This window comes from Neofelis nebulosa, chromosome 11 (assembly GCF_028018385.1).
Source record: "Neofelis nebulosa isolate mNeoNeb1 chromosome 11, mNeoNeb1.pri, whole genome shotgun sequence".
NCBI lineage: Eukaryota > Metazoa > Chordata > Mammalia > Carnivora > Felidae > Neofelis > Neofelis nebulosa.
In genome coordinates this window covers 78,994,251-79,021,681 of record NC_080792.1, presented here as the reverse complement: position 1 = coordinate 79,021,681, position 27,431 = coordinate 78,994,251, and the positions used below count along the sequence as shown (strand labels likewise).

The window sequence follows — 27,431 nt, the reverse complement described above, 5'->3', positions numbered from 1 at the left end:
TGAATATATTAAAGACCTCAATATGAATATATTTTGGCATTCCTTGTGCTCAGCACAGTGCCGGGCGTATAATAGGTTTCTAACTAGTTGAGGTTATTCTGAAAAATTATTTGTTCATCTCTTTAATGATGTTTGTATGTGATCCTTCGAATCTCACTGCTATGGTTGGAAGGAATCATTTATAATTTTCCAAAGTACAGATGGATGTGACAAGATTTTCTAAGTCGCAGTGTCCATATCTGTGAAATAGAGAACCGCTTATCTCATAGGTAGTTGAGAACATCATTTATTAGCCGTGTGATCGTGGGTAATCGATGGAAGCTTTTTAAGCCAGTTTCCTTGTCTTTATATTTGCGTTAATGTGAGGATTAAGTGTGATGATTCATATAACCCACAGTGCAATGCCTGTTAATGACAAGCACTCATGTTATTAACAATGAAATGTAATATTAACAATGACTTATATTAATAAATGACTTGTTAACAATGAAATGAAATTTTGTATGAAGTGTTGTAAAATGATATTACATGTAAGGTTTTGTCATTATTATTATTATTAGGTAAGATAAGGACCATGAATAAATTGATATTAATACTAGAATAAGAACTACAGATTAAATAATGAGTAAATAAAAGGATTTCACAGGTATTCCAATGTTTGGATTCGTTATTAGTAGTGCATATTATTATACACATTCTTAGCGTTCTAAAGCTAAAACCTGAACTACAAGTCCCATCATCTTTTCGGGGGGGAGGGGGGGAGGGGGAGAGGGTGGAATCACTGGGCCCGGATGTAGACAGAAAACTACATTTCCCAGAGGGCTTCACTTCCACATCGCCATTATATATATAGTCCATCCGGGTTCTTCGAGATGCTGTTTGGCGACTCGTCGCCATTCCCGGAGCACCTCGGCCTCGGCCCAGAGGCGAGTGTCGATCGCTGTGTCGGAGACACCGGTCCCCGACACCAAGACAGCCAGCCCTCTCCCCTGCCCCGCGGCGGGAGAGCGTGTCCGGCCGGCCGGCGGGGCTCGCACACCTTCCCTCGACTCCCCTTCCCCCGTAGCCTCCGCCCCGCCAGGCCCGGCCCGGACCTCCGAGCCCCGGCCTCCTTCTCTGTCACCGCCGCCGCTGCCGCCGGGCTCGACAGCCCCGCCCGCTGCTTCTCTTTCCAGTTTGAGAAGCCGAGGAAGGAAACAGGGAAAAATGTCGCCATGAAGGCCGAGAACCGCTGCCGCCGCCGACCCCCGCCGGCCCCGAACGCCATGAGCCTGGGTCCCCGCCGCGCCCGCTCCACTCCGACCGCCGCCGCCGCCGAGGCCCCCGTTGATGCCGCAGAGCTCCCCCAACGCCGCCGCCACCGCTTCCGACATGGACAAGAACAGCGGCTCCAGCAGCTCCTCCGCCTGTTCGGGCAGCAGCAAAGGGCAACAGCCGCCCCGCTCCGCCTCGGCGGGGCCGGCCGGAGAGTCTAAACCCAAGAGTGGTAAGGGCGGGCTCCCAGGGCGGGGGGCGGGGGGCGGGGGTGACTGTCCCGAAGGCTGGGGAGGATCCTCGCTCTGGTGTCTGGGTCACCCAGGTACAGCTCCGCTTTCCACTGTCGTTCTTCCCTTACTCCCGTTTTCTATAGCTCCCATTATTTAAAAATTAACACTAAGAGTACTGTACAGCGTGGTTTATGTGAATCCTTGCATTATCCTTGCTTTACTACTCGGAAGAGATTGGTGAACTAAGTGCTACTTTTATCCCCATTTTGCGGATGAGGAAACTGAGGTTCACAAAAGGTAAGGTCACGCGGCTAGTATGTGCCTCATAGCAGGCCTTACTTAAGACCTGCTTTGTCTGACTCACCAGTCCACACTCCTAAACCACTAAGTTGTTTTACCCTTTAATGTTGAATTAGCATTGGATAGTGTTCAAGTTTAAACAGGGGAGGGTGGGGCCCAAGGACTTTTGAAACTCAAATTTCATGTTTAATAACCTGGCCCAAGATCCATCCCTCTGTTGAAGAGGAGTCATCCTTGAATGGTTTTGTTCAGTGCGGAGTTGTGGTTACGAGCAGTAGCTGTGATTCAGTTTTTTTAGATTTGCCAGACCTTGAGCGTCTGAATTTCCTTTTTTGTAAAGGTGGAGATAATCAGAATTAAGTAAATTATCTCAGAAAACAAATGAGCTAAGAGCTTGGAAGAGTATCTGACAGCTATTATGCACCAAACACACATCATGCCTAGTTCCTTGTGTTAGTGGAGTGCTAACACACTAGAGTGTGTCCTTTTACAGGGAAGATTTTGTCATTTTTGTAGTCCTGCCTCTCATTATTAAATTATGACCGTCATGATAATAGTTACCATTTATTGAGGGCTCACCATGTGCCAGGTACTGGCTTAGGTTTGTACATCTCTTATCCATACTCCAGTTATTAACCTGTCCAGCAAAGTGGAATTGTTCATCTCTAAAGAAGGAAAAAGCTGAGAAGCCAAGAGTTTAGGAGTTGGCAGAGTCGAGTGGAATGTTCTCCATGTTACTTCAAAGCCCGTGTACTAATCTCTGCTATTTCATGCTATAATGTTATTAGCAGTAATAGGAAGATGTTTTCGGTGGGACTGGGGATATGTGGCAGGCAGGGGAACATTTGGAGTCCCAGATGTAGAGTTCCAGTTTAAAACTTTTTAAGATTAAAAAACTGTAAGGCTGACTTGAGTTCAGAGCTGATCTACTGGATAGAGCAAACTTGTTTACCTGGTATGCTGAGGACTTCTAGAAATTGCTTATAGAATTCCGGGTGGAGGCCAGGTGTCTCGATAATAAACGAATGCTTTAAATACCTAAGCAGGGATTAGTGTGGACTTTCAGGCAGTATTATGTAGATTAATTTTGGGGTTTTGTACATGTGTAGCTTTATCACAGATCCCTCTAGAGAGAGAGGGTAGCCAGGCCTCTTGGCTAGTGTTGGAACTACTGGTTTAGTGTAGTCTGAATAGTTCTCAATGTAGTTGATAAAGAACTTTACTTTTGCACTCAATTCCCAGTTGTAAAGTTAAAGATTGTGATTTTCTAGCTATCTGAATTCTCAAGTAGTTTTTCTGGGGCTCCTGTTTAAGCCACTAACATGCAATCATGAGTCTGTTGCAATAAATGCCTTAGTTTATTCTGTAATGAGGCAGTAGTGAAAGTTGGTGACAGTCCAAACAAGGAAACAGGTATTTAAGGCATTTACTCATTTTGTCCTTTGAATGTTGATTAGTAGAACTAACTCTGATTATCCAACAGGATGATATAGAATTCTGTTGTAATTTGACCAAGAAAATAATTATCAGTGTTAAGGTTTCAGATAGACTTGTATAGAATAAGAAGACTTATTGTTGGGTTCATTCTGACTAAAGTGATTTTTTTAAACAGTTAAATACTATAAAATACTCTTAAAAGCATTTGTTTACCTTCTTAATTGAAAGCTTCTGAGGAAGGAAATAAAAGCTCTTATCAAGGATTTTTGCTAGGTTTTGTAAAATACACAGGGTGCCTCTGGTAACAGTAGTGTTTAAAATGTTTGTTAGAAAGCTTGCCATTGCCAGTGTCTACCATTCTGGCTACTGCTATGTATGTTTCCTTAGCGAAAAGGAAGGATAGGTTTGTAGCTAAATAAAAAGTTCATTAGCCATAATCCACGGCATGAATTTAAGAACAAATCAAAGGCAGAGTGGGTAGAGATTGAAAATAGTTTAGGTCGGGGCGCCTGGGTGGCGCAGTCGGTTAGGCGTCCGACTTCAGCCAGGTCACGATCTCGCGGTCTGTGAGTTCGAGCCCCGCGTCAGGCTCTGGGCCGATGGCTCGGAGCCTGGAGCCTGTTTCCGATTCTGTGTCTCCCTCTCTCTCTGCCCCTCCCCCGTTCATGCTCTGTCTCTCTCTGTCCCAAAAATAAATAAAAAATGTTGAAAAAAAAAAAAAAAGAAAATAGTTTAGGAAACTCTGGATATTGGCTTTTAAGGTTGAACTGAGGGTTAGCATATGCTACCTTAACATTACAGCAAAGATCAATGCTGCCATGACAGGTATCATTCAGGATCTCTTATATAGTGATTCTAGATCGTTGTTCTAGCAAAACAGTGGACTCAAATTCAGCATAATTCCATAAAAGGTTTCTGTAGTATTTCAAAAGCTGACTCAATACTTCATACTTGATTTTGCTGGAAGTTGTTGAAAGGACTGAGTTGAAGAAAGGAAATGGAGGGTAAGGTAAAAAAAAAAGACAACTTTCTTTGGTAAAAGTAACAAGAACAAGGGTTGCTCAGATTTTAAATATTTAATTTCCCTTTCCTCTCACCTTACCTCACATATGAAAAAAAAATCTGTTCTATTTTCTAAACTGCATGTCATAAATGGTCATTTGCTTCCTATCTACATGTTTAATATACTTGAGTCTTTGTTCCTGCAGTTGGCTTAAGTTTCCTCTTCATGCACACAGGAAATAGGTGAATTTGGCTCCTGGGATTTAATTGATCTTTTTGGCCAGAGTGGCATACCGCAGTTCCTTTGCCTTGGCTAATTGCTTCAGACATTCACATAACATTCCTTTCCTTGGATATTTTCCTCTAGCTTTGTTCCAGTAGGGCTAAGATGCAGTTCTAAGAACATTTACAGTGAATAGCCCAGAATATAATCCAGAGGAGAAAGGTGTGTTTGGGTTTAGGGAAAGTCATTTAGAAAGAGCAAAGAAAGTAAAAAGAGGCCAGAGAGTAGGCTGTTTACGGACAAACAATGGACCCTGGCCCAGAACCAAGCTCTTGCCCCATTCCTCTGGGTGGGGGATGGTACTACTATGGAGGTTAAGGGAAGGTCAGGTATTATGAAGCAGTTATTTTGAGGTTGGTGATATGAAGCGCTGTCCTGACACACTTCCTCTTATTCCGGTACCAGGAGCCAGGTTACTAGTGGTAATCTGCCTTGAAGAATGCTTTCTGGGCTGTAAATGGACCTGGAGGTTTTGATGGCTTTGAAAATTGAGGTGACTTGAAGCCTTTAATAAAAACCACTTAGAGAAGTTGCAGGAATTTCCGGGCCTGTTAGCTGGAGTCCTTGGTTTATATGGCTTTGTTGGGAGTCTGATGGGGGCTCTTTGACAGGAATGATTTAGATTTATTAATAATAGGCTTCCAAATAATAATGGCAGCTTTGTGCCAACCACTGTGGTAGGCATTTTACAGTTTTTTCTTAATCTTCATGACCCGATGAGGCACCCTAGAGATAAGCCCGATTTCACAGACAAGAAAACCCAGGCTTTAAAGGGGTTAGAGTGATTGGTTCAAGTGAATTCTTAAGAAGTCCTGGGCAAGGGGCACCTGGGTGGCTCAGTCGGTTGGGCGGCCGACTTCGGCTCAGGTCGTGATCTCGGGGTCTGCAAGTTCGAGCCCCGCGTCGGGCTCTGTGCTGAGAGCTCAGAGCCTGGAGCCTGTTTCCGATTCTGTGTCTCCCTCTCTCTGACCCTCCCCCATTCATGCTCTGTCTCTCTCTGTCTCAAAAAAAAAAAAAAAAAAAAATTAAAAAAAAAAAGAAGTCCTAGGCAATATTTATAAGTTACGCTTTGTATAAATTAACTTAGCAGACAGGTAACTTGGCACATGTCATTCTTGATACCACTTCCTTCTTCCTTTCACTCAGAATTACTAATTTCAGCTGAATTCAATTTGTTGTCAGTTGTTTTTATAGTAAGGCCGTATGTTGCCCCTCCAGAGGTGCTTGTCAACCACTCTGAATGATGGGTAAGCAAACTTGCTTGTGATTACAGCATGAATCAGCAGCAGAAACTTCCTGGTTGGTATTCTGACCTAGGTTGTGCCACCTGTTAGAACTAGAGCTAGAAATGTTGATGATGCCAAATTATTGAAGTGGAAAATTTATGGTCTTTAATTTGGTAATGGAGGGAAGACATTGAGATATATTTACTGTTATTTCGTAGAGACCTTTCTGTTAGGGAAATGTGGAAGAACTGAGACACTGGAGTAAGTTTTCAAGTCTCTTGTTGACTCTGGGATCCTGAGTTCTGGATTTGAGCCATGTAACTAGTGGTCTTGTCCATTTTGGAATGTATCTTGATAGTAGTTCTCGGGCAGTTGTTCTCAGCTCTGGCTGTGCATTAGAATCTCCTGAGGAACTTTTTTTTTTTTTTTTTTTTTTTTTTTTAGGCTCCACTCCCAGTGTGGAGCCCAATGGCAGGCTTGAACTCATGACCCTGAGATCAAGACCTGAGCTGAGATGGAGTCAGATGCTTAACTGACTGAGCCACCTAAGTGCCCCTCCTGAGGATCTTTTTTAAAAATGGAGATGTATGGAGCTCTTCCTTAAGGATTCTTTCTGATTCTTTCGATCTGGGTTGGGTTCTTGGGCCCTGGCATCCATAGTTTTAAAAGTCTCTGCCAGTGATTTTTTTTGTGCAGCCAGGATTAAGAACCACCACTTGGAAACTAAAACTTGAAACCGAGAATGTTTCTCCTAGGAACTTGACTTTTTTTGTCTGCTTTTTAAAATCTGAAGCAGATCATCTTATTGCTATCTCCTTTTAGAGAAAGGAGGACAGATTCCACCCCCATGTTATTCACATGTGTATGCTGGCAAGTTATCTACAAGCCATCCCCAGAACAGTACTCTGAATTTTATCTCTCGGTCACAGGCCTGTCTGTACTTTCAATCTTTAGTTGCCTGTTGCCTGGGTCTAGAGATAAGAGCCAGCCTCTCACTTTAAATTCTGTAACTTCATACCATTAGGCAAGTGGAAGACAAGATGAGGGAGTTGATTTAAAAAAAAATTTGGGGGGGGCACCTGGGTGGCTCAGTCGGTTGAGCGTCCGACTTCGGCTCAGGTCATGATCTCATGGTCTGTGGGTTCGAGCCCCGTTTTGGGCTCTGCGTTGACAGCTCAGAGCCTGGAGCTTCCTTCGGATTCTGTGCCTCCCTCTCTCTCTGCCCCTCCCCCGCTCATGCTCTGTTCTCCTTCAAAAATAAATAAACGTTAAAAAAATTTTTTTTTAATTTTTTTTGTATTTAAAACAAAAAAAATTTTTTTTTAATGTTTATATATTTTTGAGAGACAGAGAAAGACAGAGCATGAGCAGGGGAGAGGCAGAAAGAGAAGGAGACACAGAATCCGAAGCAGGCTCCAGGCTCTGAGCTGTCAGCACAGAGCCTTACATGGGGCTCGAACCCACAGAATGTGAGATCATGACCTGAGCCGAAGTCAGACGCCCAACCGACTGAGCCACCCAGGTGCCCCGAGGGGGTTGATTTTAATAACTAAAATTGTAGATCCATATGTGGTCGGTTGTTGTAATCTGTTTTAGAAATGGGTAGTTCACTGTCCATCAGAGAGCATTTCTGTAAGCATGATGAAACTGTTTCCTTGTGTGTGTGGTAATAAATGAAGAAATGAAAACTGCACCTGCTGAGGGCCAGCTTACTTTCTTGAGCTGTTGAAGTGTAGAATCTGGCTCTACCTAAATCTGTGGAATCTATTAGGTGCTTGTCTTGAAAGTATTAGAGTCAAATGCAGTATCATCTGAAACAGTCTTAGGTAATGAGGTTTGGGGAAAATGTGTTCTCCATTTATGCCTGTTTTCATAAAGCCTCCTCATTTGTTCTCATGGTAAAGTTAGCTTGGACTCTATCCCTCTGAATTTTCTGTTTATTTGAAATCTTATTATCAACTAACTCCATAGGTAAGAAAAAATTTCTAAGAGATCTGAAGCTTCACTTTCTGTTACCAGAGATGCTGTGTTTGACAATAGCTGTTGCTAACTGGATTAGTAGGTAAAAGTATAGTTCTTAAATTCTAGTTTCAGATTAAACTCCAGTCACTTTCCCTAACTGGGATTTAAAGGTAACTGGGAGGAATAAACCTAGCTTTGCAGTGTTTCTCTGACCATCTGTTCTCTGTTTGCATTGCTGCCATCTCACGTGACTTATTAGCTCGCCTCCTGGATTGTGGTTTGGTCAGTTTTGGAGAGGATGGCATACCTCTCATTTATCCCATGGTGGTGACAAATCATGGTGAAGTGGTTGCTTTCAAAATTTGGACTTTGATTTGTTAGCTCACGTTTTCTTTTTTTCTTTGAGGATACACACCACCTTGGATTTATTTAGCTTCCTATAAAATAAGCTAGTCATCTTACCTAAAAATAATTTTTTCTAGGCACTTAATAGTTTAAAAAAATTTTTTTACATTTATTATTATTATTATTTTTTTTAATTTTTTAAACATTTTATTTTTTTTCAACTTTTTTTTTTTTTTTTTAAATTTTTGGGACAGAGAGAGACAGAGCATGAACGGGGGAGGGGCAGAGAGAGAGGGAGACACAGAATCGGAAACAGGCTCCAGGCTCCGAGCCATCAGCCCAGAGCCTGACGCGGGGCTCGAACCCACGGACCGCGAGATCGTGACCTGGCTGAAGTCGGATGCTTAACCGACTGCGCCACCCAGGCGCCCCTACATTTATTATTTTTGAGAAAGAGTGAGACAAAGTGTGAGCAGGAGAGGGGCAGAGAGAGAAGGAGGGGCAGAGAGAGACAGAATCCGAAGCAGGCTCCAGGCTCTGAGCAAGCTGGTCAGCCCAGAGCTTGATGCGGGGCTCTAACCCACGAACTGTGAGATCATGACCTGAGCCGAAGTTGGACACTCAACTTAGTGAGCCACCCAGGTGCCCTGGCATTTAATACTTTTTAAAATTACCCAGACAATAAGTGTACAGAACTTTTTGTATACTTAAAAGTCAGAATCTTAGAGGGTGAGGCCTGAGCATAGGAATCCCTTAAAAGCTCAGTTGAGGTATTCAAACTGGCAGGATTGAGAACCACTCGATTAGGTAAAAATGAAGCTCCATTTCCCAAAGTTAATTAATGGTCATTAACAGACTGCTGTGTTGCCTTTCCAGACGTGTTTCTATGAGTTTTGTTTATGTATGTGTGTTTTATGAATTTTATTGAGAATAACAGTTGTACTAATATGCTTTGTGATGGTCAGTGCTCATTGAAAGATATCTGATATAAAGAAAGCTTAATAAATGACCTTTTTTACATATCTGGGGGGACATTATGGACCTTTTTGTGACGTAGTAACAGATGTGATATCCAGTGTTTCATAAAATTTATTTCCAGGTCACCTGGGTGGCTCAGTCGGTTGAGTGTCAAGACGTCAGCTCAGGTCATGATCTCAGGTTCATGAGTTTGAGCCCTGCATCAGGCTCTCTGCTGTCAACGTGGAACCTGCTTGGGATTCTCTGTCCTCCCCTCTCTCTGCTCTCTGGCTTGCCTGCTCTCTCTGAAAAACAAATATTAAAAAAAAAAAAAAAAAAAAAAAAAAAAAAAATTAAAATAAAAAATATTTTCATTAGGTTATGAAACCTAATAATGGAAATGTTAAAAAGTTTTAAAAACAATCCTCACATAGAAGTTTTTTTTGTTTTTTTTTTTAGTAGGCTCCACACCCAACATGGGACTGAAACTCATGACCCTGAGAACAGGACTCGCATGCTGTACTGAGTGAGCCAGCCAGGTGCCCCTCAAAAATTTTTTTTTTAATTAAGTTTTTAATTTTAATTCCGTATAGTTAACATACAGTGTTATAGTAGTTTCAGGTGTACAATATAGTGATTCAACAATTCTGTACATTACTTAGTGCTCATCATGATAAATGTACTCTTTAATCCTTCACTTCTTTCACCCATCTCCTCACCCACCTCCCCTCTGGTAGCTGTGAGTTTGTTCTTTATAGTTAAGAGTCTGTTTCTTGGTTTGTCTCTCTCTTTATTTTTCTGTGAATTGTATATTTTTATTTATGTGTGTATTTTTTTATTTATTTCTTAAATTGTTTTTAGTGTTTATTTTTGAGAGAGAGACAGACAGCACAAGCAAGAGAGGGGCAGAGAGAGAGGGAGACACAGAATCCGAAGAAGGCTTCAGGCTCTGAGCTGTCAGCACAGAGCCCGATGTGGGGCTCGAACTCACAGAATGTGAGATCATGACCTGAGCCGAAGTCGGACGCCCAACCGACTGAGCCACCCAGGCGCCCTGAGTTATATATTTTTAACATGCAGGATTAAGCTATATTTGGGTGGGGAAACTTTGTAGTTTCTGAGGCTCATGGTAGAATCATCTTGGCTTTGTAAACTATCACCCTCTTAAAGTAAGCCTAATCAGTTTCTTCATTAAAAGTCCCCCAACTTTCGGGGCGCCTGGGTGGCGCAGTCGGTTAAGCGTCCGACTTCAGCCAGGTCACGATCTCGCGGTCTGTGAGTTCGAGCCCCGCGTCAAGCTCTGGGTTGATGGCTCGGAGCCTGGAGCCTGTTTCTGATTCTGTGTCTCCCTCTCTCTCTGCCCCTCCCCGTTCATGCTCTGTCTCTCTCTGTCCCAAAAATAAATAAAAAACGTTGAAAAAAAAAAAAAAAAAAAAGTCCCCCAACTTTCATTCTAAGTTTCTGCTTAAATTAAAGCCATTAAATTAGTATGCAGACTTGATTTGGTCAAATTTCCATATTGAAATAAAACAACATGGAGTGAATAGACAAATGTAAAACAGGATGGAAATCTTTTTTAAATAAATTTTATTCTGAGGGAAAAAAAAAAAAGACAACATGGAATGGGCAAAGGGACAAGAAAGATAAAGTAGTTTTTTGTTTTTTGTCCAAAGACTAATTTGGGGACCTTTAGTTATTTAGGTGTATATGGTTCTCAGATAGGTTTCATTTTACCTTTTTTTTTTTTTTTTTTTTTTTTAAAGCCAGTAAACTTTGGCACATGTTAGATGTGTCTGGTCAGGAATCTTTGTTCAACTTGGGACAAAATAATCTATGTAGTTCAGCACCCGAATAGAAAAAAATGGGCAAAGAGTACAAATAAGCGCTCTTTACACAAAATACAAATGGTTAGCAGTCTAGGAAAGTATTTGTTGGTACTCACCAGAGAAAGTCAAATTTAAAACAAATAATTTTGACCCTTCAGTTTAATAAAGTGTATTCAACTCTATTTTGTCAACATTGCAGTGACCTAGATGTTCTCTGTTACAGTGTTGTTAGAATATAAATGAATAGGTATAATGGTTCTAGAAAGCACCTTGAGGATGTGTAAAAGGTAATGCTGATCATACTTAACCTGCTGATTTCACAATGAGAATTTGACATAATCATACAGGTGTCTGTATAAAGAGGCTAACTAGCAAAAAACTAGAAACCACCTAAATGTACAGCAGTGGAGATTGGTTATGTTATACTGTAAGTATATGATAGTGCAGCCATTAATCATGCTTTTGAAGACTAGAGGTAGAAATGTGTGAAAATGCTCATGGAGTAATAGAAGACAGTATATCCTGTGTGTCTGTCATTTTGTGGGAGACGTGGCAAATATACAAAAATAGAGAGTAAAAGGATATTATGCACTGTTTATAAGTTGGTATTCTATGCCTAGTGGCAAATTTATTCTTCCAAATTTCATTTTTAAAAAAAAATTTTTTTTTTTAACCTTTATTTATTTTTGAGACAGAGAGAGACAGAGCATGAACGGGGGAGGGTCAGAGAGAGGGAGACACAGAATCTGAAACAGGCTCCAGGTTCTGAGCTGTCAGCACAGAGCCCGACGCGGGGCTCGAACTCACGGACTGTGAGATCATGACCTGAGCCGAAGTCGGCCGCTTAACCAACTGAGCCACCCAGGCGCCCCTATTCTTCCAAATTTCAACATGGAACATACGTTCTTACAACTGGAGGAAAAAAAGCAAGAAATATTTTTTAAAAGGACATAATTTATGCTGATCTAATATGCTCTTAGAGCTCAACTTCTTTTGTCAATTTAATGGCTTCTCAGTTTGACCTCTAGAACATATGTAAATACTGCTTTGCTGTTACGCCTCTTGAATATATCTGCTAAGGCCTAGGCGTTGCACTATAGAATCTAGCTGTGTTATAGTAATTTAAGGAGAATAAGGAGAATTTTTTTTTTAAATTTCTTTAAGTTTATTTAGTTTTTTGAGAGAGTCAGAGACAGTGTCAGCAGGGGAGGGGGAGAGAGAGAATCCCAAGCAGGCTCCATACTGTCAGCACAGAGCCCAGTGTGGGGCTTGAATTCATGAAATCATGAGATCGTTACCTGAGCTGAAACCGAGAGTCGGCACGTAACTGAGCCACCCATGCGCCCGGAGAGTAATATCTTCTATCCTACTTTCAGATGAAATATTTTCTCCTAATATAGATAGGCTGTTCTTTTTTAAAAAAATTTTAAGTAGGCTCAACACCCAAGTAGGGCCCCAAATCATGACCCCCAGATCAAGAGTTGCATGCTGTACAGACAGAGCTAGCCAGGTGCCCCAGGCTGTTCCCTTTTCTATCACTTCATCTAAATGGACTTTTATAAGAGCAGTGGTTAAGTTGCGCAAAAAAGAGAGATACTGTGAACTATTTGGGTGGTTTGACCTGCATTTTATCCCTCCTGAAGGAGGGACTGTTTAGGCTTCATCATTTAAAAAACAAAAGTAAGGGGCACCTGGTTGCCTCAGTAAGTTAAGCAGTCAGTTTCCGCTCAGGTCATGATCTCGCGGTTTGTGGGTTTGAGCCCCACGTTGAGCTCGATGTGTAGCTTGAACTTAGGATCCTGAGATCAAGAGTCACATGCTCTTCTGACTGAGCCACCCAGGATCCCCTATGTTTGTTTCCTTCCTTCCTTCCTTCCTTCCTTCCTTCCTTCCTTCCTTCCTTCCTTCCTTCCTTCCTTCCTTCCTTCCTTCCTTCCTTCCTTCCTTCCTTCCTTCGAGAGGGGGAGAGGGAATCCCAAGCAGGCTCCACCCTGTTAGCACAGAGCCCGATGTGGAGCTTGATTTCACAAATTGTGAAATCATGACCTGAGCTGAGTCGGATGCTCAACTGACTGAGCCACCCAGGCACTTCTCTGGGTCATTTCTTAACTAATTCTTTACATTTCTTGCTTTCAGATGGAAAGAACTCAAGTGGATCCAAGCGTTTTAATCGCAAACGTGAACCTTCCTATCCCAAAAATGAAAATTTTAGCAACCAGTCCCGTCGCTCCAATTCACAGAAAAGCAAAACTTTTAACAAGATGCCTCCACAGAGGGGCGGCGGCAGCAGCAAAGTCTTTAGCTCTTCTTTTAATGGTGGAAGACGCGATGAGGTATGGAATTTAGGAATGTCCTTTCTAGAACACAAGAAGCATGAACTCTGATTCCCCTGCCTCCCAGTTTATCAGTAGTTGGGGAGGAGGGGAGAAAGAGGTGAAAGTAAATAACCAAAGCATCTTGAGTAGTTGAGGATTAACTAGGTTTGGAACTTTGCCTCCTTTCTTCTCTTGAAAGTTGTGAAAATTTCTTTGGAGGAAGAAGACATCATCATCATGGGTTGTGAGAAATTATAGCAAGATACTATAAATATACCCTAGATACTATAGATGGTACCTTTTATTATCACTCTTGAATTAGAGGTGCCTCTTGAATAAGTAATACAATGACTTTAATTAATGACATTTGCTCTGTAGTATCTATAGCAAATTGTAAGATGCTATATCCTTAGTCCTAGGTACTCTGATTTTAGGAGTTTCTTAGATATCCTTTTGGAAGTACATAAAGACTTCTGTACAAAGGAGTTCACTGTTGCATTGTTTGTAGTTGCAGAATCTAGGAAACGACCTAAATTAACAAGGCATTGGTTAGATGAATTATCCTCCTGTTTGAATGTTCCGTACTATGTAACTATTACAAAATAAAGCAGATTTAATGTACTCATGGAAGAATTCATTCACCAAAAATTTTGTCCTCTCCTGTGCATCAAATACCACATGGGAGTTTGGCATACAATACTGAGTAGAACATTGTAACTTATATTTTAGTTTACGGAGAAAACAGACCATTACACAGTTGACCCTTGAACAATACAGGTTTGAACTGCATTGGGCCACTTATGTGGACTTTTTTTTCTTAATATAAATACAGTGTCATAAATGTGTGGTTTTTTTTTTTAATTGTCTTAAATAACATTTTCTTTTCTCCAGCTTTATTGTAAAAATATACTTTGTAATATATATAACATAAAATATGTGTTAACTGTTATTGGTGAGGCTTCCAGTCAACAGGTTATTAGCAGTTAAGTGTTTTGGGGAGTCAAAAGTTATACGTGTATTTTCAGTTGCGCCAGGGATCAATGCTGCTAATGCCTGTATTGTTCAGGTGTCGATTGTATAATAAATCCAAAGGTAAGTGCTTATTGAATTAACAAAAAGTAGATCGAGAGAATTAAAGGGATAGAGAGTAACAAAGAGTACAGTTTTGGAGGGTGACGAAGGAAGGCTACTTACTCTGAGGAAGTGAATTCGGAGTAAAGTTCTGAACGAAGCAAGGGAGCACACCATACAGTTTTGAGGAGGATGTCTTGGCGAGAAGGAATAACAAGTGCACAAGTGCAAGGAACCAGAGGTGGTAATACTTTTGGTTTGTTTGAGGTCAAACATGTAGGCTACCATGAGTGGAGGAGTAGAGAATGAAGCCAAAGAATAGACAAGAAGGGTCAGATCGTGTTGGGCCTTGTGGGATTTTGGATTTTGTTGAGAGAGATGGGAAGCTATTGGGGGTTTGAGAAGGAAGTTTTATAATCTGAGTTGGGAGTTTTAAAGGAGAGAGTGGAACCAGGAGGCTAGTTAGGAGGCTGTTAAGATATTTCTGGTGAGAGTGATGGAAGCTTTGAAACAGTGATAGTGGTGAGATGCTACACATTGGGGTGATGTTTGAAGATAGAGCCAACAGGATTGTTTAATATGTTAGTTGTGGGGTCTGAGCAGAGAAATGAATGACTTTGAAAAAAAATGTCTTCAGTGGGAGCTCAGTTCAGGTACTGTATGCTGAAGTGGGGAAGATTTCAAGAGAAGTAGAAAGTTTGGGGGTGGTGGGGAGGGAAGGAGAGTTGAGATAAAGAACTTCATTTTGGAAATATGCTATTTGTGTGGAGATGCCTACTGGATCTCTAAGTAGAGATAGACAGTTAATGGAATCTGGAGTTCAAGGAGGAGACCCAGGCTAGAGAGCCATCTGCATACATTTGGTGTTGGCAGCTATGGAACTAAGTAAGTGCTGCAGAAAGGGAATAGATTCAAGGACTGAGGTCTGAGTCAGGATCATGAGGCACCAGCAAAAAGGGAGGAAGAGAACTGAAAGCCATTTGGAGAAAGTGGCCAGTTTTGCCCTCTACTGATAGGCTACAGAAGATTAAGACTGAAAGTGGACTAGTAGATTTGATCATGTGAATATAGGCTGTTGGCTTTGAGCTGCTTTGGTGGAGTGGTGAGGACAAAAACCGGATAGGCATAGCTTCAGAGAATGGAAGGATGGGAGGAAGAAACATCAAGTTCAGACAGTACTTTTTAGGGGCTTTGCTCTAAAGGGGAGTGGAGAGGTGAGGCAGTAGCTTGAGGGAATGTGAAGTCGAGGATTTTTTTTTTTTTTTTTTTTAAGACAGAATGGGAGTGGGTTAGGACAGAGTGATAGGGAGACACAGAATCTGAGGCAGGCCACAGGCTCTGAGCTGTCAGCACAGAGCCCGACACGGGGCTCGAACTCATAAGCCACAAGATCATGACCTGAGCCAAAGTCGGAAGCCCAACCAAGTGAGCCACCCAGGTGCCCCTGAAGTCAAGAGATTTTAAAGTTAAAGAGATTCAAAAGAAAAATACAGCATATCTCTGCTAATGGGATTGTCTTGTTAGGGGGCAGACATGCAGAGGAAAGGGCGAGAATTACTGTAACAGTGTCCTTGAGTCCTTGAGGAGTTGTGATCCTACTGTACAAGTGGAGGAGTTGGCTTAAATAGGAGCTTTGCCAGTTCATCCTCAGTAACCAGAAGAAGGCAGAGTACTGGTAGGAGGACATAGGAATTCTCTTCTGATTGTTCTTATTGTCTCTGTGAAATATGGAAGGTGAGCTGAGAGGGGAGCCTTGGAAGCCTTGCAGAATGGCATTGTCTGGGTGACTGGGAGTTAAGTGGGTACAGAAAGGTAACAGGGTTGTGGTAGGGCTGCTTCAGTGAGACTGGTCAGTGTGGTGTGGTTGTGTTCTTGTGTGTAACTGTCTGGTGCTGGTGTGGAAATACATAGAGAGTCAGATTAATTAGGGGAAGGTTCTGCTAGGTGAGTACAGATGACAGAGAGAAAGAAAGGGGTTGTGGACCATAGGCTTTAGGTCAAGTAAGGAAAGAAAATGGAAGAGATGGGTTGGATCACTGGTTTGGAGATCCCAGTAGGGGTAAAGAATTGTTGGGATCAGGACTGAAGGGAACAAGCTGGGAAAGGAGGGAGTTGCTGCTTGAATGTTGGGTGCTCAAAATTATGATGGTGGGAGATGTGTGGTTGTTACCCTTATGGTCTAGATTATAGAGCAGTGCTGTCCAGTAGAAATGCAGGCCACATGTATAATTTAAAATTTTCTAGGGGCGCCTGGGTGGCTCAGTTGGTTAAGCAGCTGACTTCGGCTCAGGTCATGATCTTGTGGTCCGTGAGTTCGAGCCCCGCATCGGGCTCCGTGCTCACAGCTTGGAGCCTGGAGCCTGCGTCGGATTCTGTGTCTCCCTCTCTCTCTGCCCCTTCCCCATTCGCACTCTGTCTCTCTCTTTCAGGAGTGAATAAATGTTAAAAAAAAAAAAAAAAAAAAAAATTTTTTTTCTAGTTGCCACATTCAAAAAGGAACATGGTGAAATTAATTTTAATGTTTTTACCCAATATAGCTAAAATGGTATTTCATGATGTGGCATTGGCCACATTTGGCTAGTAGTGGTTGCTGTAAAGGATGGCACAGCTCCAGATGGTATGTCTATGGGGATTGGATTCCTGAAGTAGAGGACAAGCTAATTGGAGGAGAGAGGGGGGGTCAAGGAAATGAGAGGTCAGTGTTGGAAGGATAATCAGGAGTTGTGATGGGCAGTATCAGAGTGGTAGTGGCAGCTAGGATAATAGTGGGACAATAGAAGGTTGAGGATGTGGAGGATTTTGTTGAGTGAGCACAAGCTCTTATCTAATTTGGGGGCATTGGGAGTGGAAGACTGATGAGAGGACAGCAGTCCCATGGAGATGATTTTCCAGGGGATAAGAGGCAAAGGATGACCCGGAAGTGGTGAGCTTCCTGTGGTGAGTTACATGAACAGTGTGTGTGGGGGTTGTCTCCCAGGATCTATTGTTGAAATGAAAGGAAATTGTTTAATTGTATGTTTTGCCACTGTATTTAATCATAAGGGTCATATGCTGTGGTCTATATGCATAGGGTATCGCAAGTCATATTTGTTGTCTCTGGGATGGAATGTATCTTTCACCATATCCCTTTTTGTACTCTTTAGCTTCTTTATGATGTCTGTGCGGGTGCTGCTTACTAATTTCTAAATATGACTAAGCAGCAAAAGCCTTAAATTTGTATTTCCTTTGACCCAGTAATTCCTACTATACATTCAAAAGAAACAATGATAGGTGACCAAATATTTGTGCACAAAGATCTATCCCAAAATGTGTTTATCATAACATTATTTTATTACAGTGGACAAGCTACCAACAGTCTGTGTCTGACACAAGGGCATTATAGTATACCTATATGACGTAATGGTATATAGCCATTTAAAGTGACTATGTGTTAATATGACTCACATGGCAAAGTGCTTATGACATTAAATTATAAATTGGGATTAGAAAATGCACTGGCTGACTTATAAGTACTTTCCACTTCAATTTGGAAATGTTAAAAAGCCCCAACGTGATTTTTTCCATCTTTATGTGCAGTGGTATTTCTCCTCTGCTGATTGGGTTTATTTCTGGACACAGAGGTAGTCTGCCTACATGTTCTAATTCTGTCAGTTTTAATTAACAATGAATAGCAGTGTGTGTCTTAGACGGGAGGTCTCTGGCAGGATTCTGAAGCCCGTGGCAGTTAGCAGCTGCTTGCAAGCCGCCTCCAGAGTATAGTTCCACAGACTTGTTTTTGCCAGAAACAAACCAGAGAACAAGTAGCTAACAAGAGTGAAGGTCTAGGAGTCCTATGGGATTGTCAAAAAATTAATCCAGTAAGTAAATCATTGTGCTTCCCAGTAGCTAGACGACTTCATGTTGGGTTTAGTCATTTAATAAATAGTTAATTGCCATTTAGCGGGGCAGGCTAAACAGTTTAATTATATGTTAAAGGCTCTTGTCCCCCTTTCTATTCCCATCCAGATCTTAGGTAGACTTTTGTATTCCCCTTTTCTAGGAGGATTGTTTACTTTAAGCTGTGTTTGGTTTAGTTAATATTTTAAACCATGTAGAAGGAGGGTTGTGCTGGTTTCTGCTATCAATCAGTGTCATTCTATTCTGAAATACTCTGATTCATTCTTATTCTCTCTAGGTAGCAGAGGCTCAACGGGCAGAGTTTAGCCCTGCCCAGTTCTCTGGTCCGAAGAAGATCAATCTGAACCACTTGTTGAATTTCACTTTTGAACCCCGTGGCCAGGCGGGTCACTTTGAAGGCAGTGGACATGGCAGCTGGGGAAAGAGGAACAAATGGGGGCATAAGCCTTTTAACAAGGAACTCTTTTTACAGGCCAAGTGAGTATGTCTACTCTTGGGAGGAAAGTGCAGTTGAGCCTCTGGGTGGTTCTTGGTGCTGAGAAGAAGCTTCTTTTAAACTGCTATGGGAGAGAGGCAGAAAGGGAGTTGATGTGGTTCTTTTCCTCCTCTCTCTTTTTGGGGGGCAGTGCAGGTGTCGAAAACCAGCTTTTCAAGTGGATGTTCTTGGTGCTTAAAAGAATATAATGCTTAAATAAATACATTGATTAATGCTAAAATTAAATAATGCTTTAGTGTCATAATGAGATAGTAAAAGTATTTGTTTTGGAATTGGACCCACATTTGAATTTATTTTGACCTTCGATCTTGGGTAATTTATTTAGCCACGGTGAGATTCATCTTCTCCCTATAAAGGAGGAGGATTACTTAAAGGAGAATTGGATGATGGGTTGGAGTGTTTGGCATGGCATACGTTTGCTCAAATACTGATTCCCTTTTATTTCCTTTTGTGTGTCATTAGTTACAATGTAAGATTTGACCTTGGATCTAGACTGAAGTAACTGGTTAGTACTTTATATAAATTCGTAATCAAATGACTGAGTGAGAACAGTCTTTCTGCTGCCTTGAAGACTAGCTGTGTGCCATGGTTTCTTAGAGGGAGGGAGGAAATCTGGCTTCCTGCTGATTGATAGAGCTGCAGTCTGGGTTAATTTTAGCTCAGGGGAGGCCTGCAGGGCCTTGGCTAGGCTTGGAAGCAGAAGAAACAGAGTTCATGGATTTAGACTCCTACTTGGCAAGTCTTTGGATTCCCTCCAGAGCTGGGGCTCAGAACTGAGACTGAAGTCCTAGTTCAGTGCTTCACAAACCATGGCTGCTAATGGCCTGTATTTGATTTCTAAGTGAAGGAGTAATGAGTTTCTGCTGAGGGCTTGTTGGTGGCTTCTGAGAGTCTGCCTTTTCCCTGTCCTCTTCCCTGTTTCCAGCTGCCAATTTGTGGTGTCTGAAGACCAAGACTACACAGTTCATTTTGCTGATCCTGATACCTTAGTCAACTGGGACTTTGTGGAACAAGTGGTGAGTAGCTTGGCTAAGCTTATAAACTGTTAGTGGGAGAGAGAACTAAGGAAAGGAACCATGGTGACACAGCAGCTGTTGGCTGGTATCACTGTTGATACCTTTTTTCTGCATGGCCTCACTGTAGAGATAAGTCCCCCAGAGATGAGTCCTAGTTTCTCCTGGAGTTCATTTTGTGCTAATTAGCACTAGCCTGCAGGATTGGGGAGTTGGAGGGCTCTCATCAAAGGTTCTATCTCATCAAAGCAGTTCTATCTACCGCCTCCTTTCTCCTGGGAAGAAATAACCAGAGAAATACATGAGGCACTCTGGTTACCTTCCTGACCTAGGGTGGGCTCATTGCATGAACATGGCTTCATCGGTAGCCATTTGTAGTAATCAATATCAAATTAGGCCTCAGTCTTGTGGCACATGAGTGAGCCACCAGGTACACTACTCTCTAAGCCACTGCTGCATTTTGTTTTCTGTTGAAGTAATGAGTTCTGGGTATTCCTTTGCTGCTCTTAGGTTATAGGGATGTAATTTTTTTTTTTTTTTTTTTTGAGAGCACAAGTGAGCCTGAGTGGGAGTGGGGCAGAGGGAGAGAGAGAATCCTAAGCAGGCTCCGTGCCTGGCATGAAGCCCAAAGGGAGCTTGATCATGTCAGTAGGCCTGACATGGAGCTCGATCCCATGACTATGAGACCGTGACCTGAGCATAAATCAAGAGTTGGATGTTTAACTGACTGAGCCACCCAGGCACCCCATACAATACTTTTCAAAGTGCTAGGTCTCCAAGCCTGGCTACTCATTAACTATGAAAATTGATAAAAACATCAGAGAATGACAAGGCCTATGAAACCTAAGTTCTATATTTATTGGTTAAAAAAAAAATAGAGATGCATATAAAGTGTAGGTCTGATAGACTTCTCTATTGGAAATTATTGGTACATTACTTTTCGACCTTTTATAAGTCTTTGTGTACGTGTACGTATAAAGTTTCTTTTTATAAATGGGATTATATATTGATTTCTGTTCCTTTTTCCTTTGTGGAACCTCTAAAGTACTTGTTATGTAGTTATTAAACCATTATTGTGGTTTCCTTAATGATTTACTTAAAGTGTTATTATATACTTGCATTTTGAACAATTCTGTGAAGATGTGTTGAGTAGAGATGTTCAGGGATGGGGGTGGGAGAGGAGAGGCTTTAACTTTGACAATCCCATGTCACTTTGAAAGCAGTGTAACTCGTGGTGCCCTTTTGTTGCAGCGCATTTGTAGCCATGAAGTGCCATCTTGCCCAATATGCCTATATCCACCTACTGCAGCCAAGATAACCCGTTGTGGACACATCTTCTGCTGGGCATGCATTCTGCACTACCTTTCACTGAGTGAGAAGACCTGGAGTAAATGTCCCATCTGTTACAGTTCTGTGCATAAGAAGGATCTCAAGAGGTGAGAAGGAGACATTTACTAGGTTAGACCCCAGTCTGCTAACTTCTTGCTCTTTTACATCTAAATGTCCATGTTACAGTGTTGTTGCCACCGAGTCACGTCAGTATGTTGTTGGTGACACTATTACAATGCAACTGATGAAGAGGGAGAAAGGGGTGTTGTTGGCCTTGCCCAAATCCAAATGGATGAATGTAGACCATCCTATTCATCTAGGAGGTGAGTTCTGTTAATTTAGGGGGTAATAATCTTGGGTACATCTTTTAAGGCTATCAAATATATCTATCTACTATCAAAATTTGAGCCTTTGGGCAAGCCATTTCTATCATTCGCAGGTCAGTTTTAGGATTCTAGTAGGTTAGAGGGGAGTTTACAAAGAGTGGTTTAACTCTTGGTTTCAGGTGTGGTTTAGTTATGTATTTTTTAATTTTTAATTTTGTTGAAATAGTGCCTGGCATTGTGCCCAGCCTTGAGGATTCCACAGTCAGCCAGACTGGCCACTTGTTGTCAAGAAACTCAGTAGTCTAGTAGAAGACACACAGAGAGGGAGGGAGAGACTCCCAAGCCTGCTGTGTGCTGTCAGCACAGAGTGCGATGCTGGGCTCAATCTCAAACCATGAGATCATGACCTGAGCCGAAGTCAAGAGTCAGACACTTAACTGGCTGAGCCATCTAGGCGCCCCTAAACTTTAAAAAATCTAAAACTCTTAAGAGAACATATAGGATAGTATCTCTGTAAATCCTCAGATAGGGATGGGTTTTTGAACCAGGCTGAAACCGTAGATCCTAGAAAAGAAGACAGATACACTTGATTTTATAAGAATGAAATCTGACAAGATTCCTTAAAGTCAGTAGGTGATTAACTAGGGGAAGATTTACACATTTAATACTAAAGATTAATGTCTGGAATATACAGGTGTTCTATAAGTTAGATTAACAGTCCAGTAGAAGAATGGGCTAAGCATATGAAAGTATTTCCCAGAAAAGGGTACTAGAATAACTTCCCAAGAATTAGGTTTAACTTTGCTAAGAGTTATGCAAATCAAAATCCCTATCAGATTGACGCAAAAAAAAAAGAAGAAAAAAAAAGACATTAGAAGCACCAGGTTTTTGGCAGGTGTAGGAAAATGAGTACTGTATACAGGGTGGCAATGTAAGTCAATACAGCTTTTGGGGGGGGCGTAATTTGGTAGTATTTAAAATATGCACAACCTTTGGTCCAGCTTTTGTACTTAATATAAAGAAATTATATGCACCAAGGAATAGTATAAGGAATTTTTGTTACAATGTAATAGAAGCTGTCAATAAGCTAAATAAACGTTCCATAAGGAACTCACTCAGTGTTTGTTATGCTGTGGAACACAATACAGAAGGTAAAAATAGGATCTCTGTATTAACATACAAAAAAAATTTTTTTTTAACATTTATTTATTTTTGAAAGAGCATGAATGGGGGAGGGGCAGAGAGAGAGAGAGGGAAACACAGAATCCGAAGCAGGCTCCAGGCTCTGACATGTCAGCACAGGGGCTGACACGGGGCTTGAACCCAAGGAACCGTGAGATCATGACCTGAGCCGAAATCAGACACTCAACCAACTGAGCCACCCAGGCACCCCTCTGTATTAATGTTTTGAAAGAATTTAATACAGGTTGGATGAAAAACACAGAACAACTTAAAGTTTATAATTTATGGAAAAACCTTTGTTTTCTTAAGTGATTATGGATTTATAAATGTATAGAAAAAGATTTGGCAAATACGTATCACAATTTGTAAATGGTTATCTCTGGGCAGATACTAGGATCGGAGGGTGGGAAAACAGGGCATTTCAAGAGTTTCCCAAAAGTTAACATTGTCCTAAAGTTTTTAAAAAGTACAGAAAATATGGGGGAGGGAAGTAAAGGAAACAAATCATCCATGGTCCTTTTACTCAGAGATATCCCAAAGTTGTAGATTATTTTTCTATTCATGTATATTTTTGCAAGATTGGGATTAAATTTTCTAGTTTTTGGTGTCTGCTTTATATTCATGTAATGTAGGTATTTCTACATGTCACTAAATGTCCTCTCACAAAACCATTTTTATTTAAAAATTTTTAAAGCTTATTTTTTTATCTTTAAATTTTTTTTATTAAAAAGTTTTTTTTAGTTTATTTATTTTTGAGAGAGAGCACAAGTTGGGGAGGGGCAGAGAGAGAGGGAAACACAGAATCTGAAGCAGGCTCCAGGCTCTGAGCTGTCAGCACAGAGCCCGACGTGGGGCTCGAACCCAAGAATTGTGAGATCGTGATCTGAGCCAAAGTCGGACGCTTAACCAACTGAGCCACCCAGGTGCCCCATTAAATAAACTTTTTTTTTCTTTTTAATATTCATTTTTGAGAGAGACAGAGTGTGAGTTGGGGAGGGACAGAGAGAGGGAGACACAGAATCCAAAGCAGGCTTCAGGCTCAGAGGTGTCAGAACAGAGCCTGATGTGGGGCTTAAACCCACGAACCACGAGATCATGACCTGAGCTGAAGTCAGATGCCTAACAGACTGAGCCAGCCAGGCACCCCTGTTTTGTTTTGTTTTTTGTTTTGTTTTATTTCAAATATCTCTACACCCATCATGGGGCTCGAACTCACAACCCCGAGATTAAGAGTCACATGCTCTTCCAACTGAGTCAGCCACGTGCCCCAGAAAGCCATTTTTAATGTCTGCAAAATTCTCTTTAATGAATATGCCATCATGTCATTAACCGTTTCTTTATTATTGGACTTAACTGGTTGATGTAGCATTTTTTGGTATTACAGACGATAGGGTAATCAGTAGTTTGGCTAAAACATTTTTAGTGCGTCTTTGGTTTTCTTGGATTCCTTGTGTTATGGGGTCAGAGTTATAAACCTTTTATTTAAGGTCATTGCTAAATTATTTTTAGAAAATTAGCCTGATTACTCCATCTTCACTTTGGGGGATAAAAGCTGTGTAAATTCCTGTGTAGCCACAAGGTTGCAAAGCTCTGACTTGCATTTTTGTGATCTTGCTGGCTTTCTTGTAGATGAACAGCACAGCCAGTACTCCAAGTTGCTGCTGGCCTCTAAGGAGCAGGTGCTGCACCGGGTAGTTCAGGAAGAGAAAATAGCTTTGGAGCAGCAGCTGGCAGAGGAGAAGCACACTCCCGAGTCCTGCTTTATTGAGGCAGCTATCCAGGAGCTCAAGGTAGGATGACAGGACAGGATGGTGGGGATAAGTTATCTTGGTCCTGAATTTAAGATAACGCATAGTTAATGGCTAAAATAGCCAGTTTGCTCTGGCCGTTGGTGATGCGAGGGAATGGTTGACCTAGTGGTTTTTAAAGCACTCTGGAGCTGAAAGGGACAAATTAAAATTGTCTTATAACTAGTTGAGTCACTGGAGTCTCTTAGTCTTAGGTTAGCTATGTTCTTAGTTAAGCAAAGTAGGTTTTTTTCCTAAGGAAACACTTGGATTTATTTTTAGAGATGTTTTATTTGAGGCGCATTTTGAAGAGAGTGTTATGACCTATCCAGCAGGCCCTAGTAATACCTGCTGAGGATTTTGAAGCAGGAAAAATTACCCAAATAGAGAATTTCCTGTGCTGTGTATCCTTACCAGGCATCAGAATCAGGGCATTGGCCTCCACCCTGAGATGTGAATTCAGTCAAATATGGGCTCCGTAGGCTTAATAATTTGTGTTATAATGAGTTCCAGACTGATTCTAATGTTCATCCTCAGACCATATTTTGAGAATCACTGATCTGTGTTAGAACAGTGAAAGCCCTTGTATCTTGAATAATTGGCATGTGACAGGTCCTGTGTTAAGGTACTGTACTTAACATTTATGTCACATGAGCTGCATATCCCGGTGTGAACTATCCCCTTTCACGGATGAGGAAATGGAGTCATGGGTTAGGTAATTTGCTTGAGGACATAATAACTAATATGAGGTGAAGCTAGTATTTGAATTCCTGTCTTTCTGACTTCTGAGTCTTCCTTTAGTAGGTCCTGTGTATTTTGTTTTTAATTAAATTCAGAGCATTCGTTCAAGTGCATTTCAGAGAAGACGAGCTGTATAGAAGTAGAGCTGTCCAGGTTGAGATGGCAGTTGGCCAAACCCCTGCCTCCCGCACTGGGGCTCTTTCTTTAAGAGTAGCTTGTAAAAACTAGAGGACTAGTTCTGTGTTCTTGGATTTTTTGTTCAGGAAACTTTTGTGTAGTATTGTCACTGTCAGATTGTAAGTAGAATACCATCCCGTTTGGGTGTCAGGTGCTTTTTGCTCCCTGTTTCCTTGAAGGATTGAGGATTTTAAGTACTTTTCCTATTGGGTCTTGTTGCCTTTTAACTTTTGCTCCTGTTGAGAAAGGCCATTGTAAGCCCTTGCCCTACAAACTAAGTGTGTTTCTAGAAACTTAGCTTTCTCTGGTCTTCTCTCTGGTGGTTCAGACTCGGGAAGAGGCTCTGTCAGGATTGGCTGAAAGCAGAGGGGAGGTCCTTAGTGTTGTGCCTGCTCTGGAACAACTGGTGCTGATGGCTCCCTTGGCGAAGGAGTCCGTTTTTCAACCCAGGAAGGTGAGTGTGACCCCGTTACAGACTAAATGGCTGCCGTTCCTCAAGGCTGCTGTTGAGTTGGTAGGTGATGTTGTGAAATCGCCTCTCCATGGGAGAGGAGGGGGGACTATGAGTATTTCCCGTGTGCTTATTAGTTCTTTACCTAGGGATGTTAAATCCATGAATGTGACAGCTAAGAAAACCTTCCAGAGAACTTGGTTCATGTGTCTACCTTTGCCACATGTACTTTCTGTTGACATAGAATTTGTCCCAACAGGGTGTGTTAGACTATCTGTCTGCTTTTGATGAAGAGACCACCGAAGTTTGTTCTCTGGGTTCTCCTCGTCCTCTTGCTCTCCCTCTGGTAGAGGAAGAGGAAGCAGTGTCTGAACCAGAGCCTGAAGCCTGTGATGACTCAGAGTTAGCAGATGACAGTCTTGGAGAGGGGACCATTTGTACTGAGTCCAGCCAGCAGGAACCCATCACCAAGCCGGGCTTCACACACCTGAGTGGCTCTCCTTGTTACTACTTTTACCAAGGTGAGGGTTCCTGAGAGGAGGGCTGGGTTGCCATGGAGATGTTTCAGCAAGGTGGCCTGGCCTCTTAGCAGGAGGAGGTATTGCTGCTAGATGTGGGTGCTTGGGTCTGTTTTGCCTTTGGCCTCGGGGAGGGAGAGGCAGGCCTAGCTGTACGGGGGCCCTGTCTTGAGGACTGGCCACGACTGTTGTGTGAGAGAGCCGCTTGTCTTCAGCGGAGGACGGGCAGCACATGTTCCTGCACCCTGTGAATGTGCGCTGCCTTGTGAGGGAGTACGGCAGCCTGGAGCAGAGCCCGGAGAAGATCTCGGCAGTAGTGGTGGAGATCGCCGGCTACTCCATGTCTGAGGTAAGGTCCTGCCTGTCCCTGTGGCACGGTTCTGGAGTGTCATCAACCTGATCTTTTTGATATGGGCCTGAGCAGCCCATGCTCACAGTTCTTCAAAGAGCTTAGCTTTTGTATTTAAGTCTATTTTTGTCACTGATTTTGTGCCTGCAAAGATTTTAGAGGTTAAATGGGGCTCTCTTACCATGTCGGGGTTCTGTTAGTCACCCCTTGCTCTCTGTTTTTAGGTTCATTTATTGTGGTTTGGGAACATAGATGTCTCCCACTTTCATTCAAGATGAGTTTGTTTTTCTCTTTTTCCTTATGGCTTGGGAGAAATGTCCAAGGAATCGAAGAGTTATTGGAGGCTCTATACTAGGTTATACAAGATTGAAACACCTTTTCGGCTTAACAGATACTATCAATTATTATCTGATAATTTATATATGTGAGGTTTTGCCCTTTGAGAGTTATCCCTGTATTGATCACAAATTTGTTACGCTGTAAACTTTCCATCAAACATGCAGAAAGAGAATGGAAAAGAAAATTAAACTAAATTGATGGGCTTTTTTTTTTTTCTTACTGTTTCAGGCCAAGCTTTATTCAGTAGGGAAATCTGCTTTTTCCACCTTCCCAGTTATTAATTGTCAGTGGATCTCAGGTTTTTTGCCAACAAATACTCTTTATCTTCCCCTGTTCTCTCTCCTCAGTTGTGGGCTCCAGAAAATCAGAAACAGCTGATCAGCTTTAAATCATTTATTACCAGGCTTGATTTATTTATGTGCAGCACAAACCTAAAAACTGCTTTTGGTTGATCATTTACCTTATTGAATGTCAATTGACGGTTTCTGTTTGGCTTTGCAAAATGATGATACCTTGAGCACTACTCTTTGAGCCCCAAAGAGTTAGCTGTCTGGGATGGGAACCTCTGTCCTTACAGTTTGGCCTGGTGTTAGTTGAGTTTTGGTCCCTTTTCCA

The 27,431-nt window shown here is 41.8% G+C and overlaps 1 protein-coding gene across 2 annotated transcripts in view; it reads left to right on the top strand.

Moving 5' to 3' along the window:
* Positions 1 to 1,195: 1,195 nt before the first annotated feature.
* The window catches only part of RNF10 (ring finger protein 10), a 34,049-nt gene continuing 7,813 nt past the window's right edge, over positions 1,196 to 27,431 (top strand). For both annotated transcript variants that reach the window (XM_058691090.1, XM_058691089.1), the window contains exons 1-10: positions 1,196 to 1,486; positions 12,962 to 13,158; positions 18,386 to 18,585; positions 19,530 to 19,620; positions 20,869 to 21,053; positions 21,133 to 21,269; positions 24,084 to 24,244; positions 25,488 to 25,613; positions 25,870 to 26,131; positions 26,344 to 26,477. In XM_058691090.1, the coding sequence (XP_058547073.1) occupies positions 1,330 to 1,486; positions 12,962 to 13,158; positions 18,386 to 18,585; positions 19,530 to 19,620; positions 20,869 to 21,053; positions 21,133 to 21,269; positions 24,084 to 24,244; positions 25,488 to 25,613; positions 25,870 to 26,131; positions 26,344 to 26,477 (1,650 nt within the window). In that variant the 5' untranslated portion in view covers positions 1,196 to 1,329. The remainder of the gene's footprint in view (positions 1,487 to 12,961; positions 13,159 to 18,385; positions 18,586 to 19,529; positions 19,621 to 20,868; positions 21,054 to 21,132; positions 21,270 to 24,083; positions 24,245 to 25,487; positions 25,614 to 25,869; positions 26,132 to 26,343; positions 26,478 to 27,431) is intronic.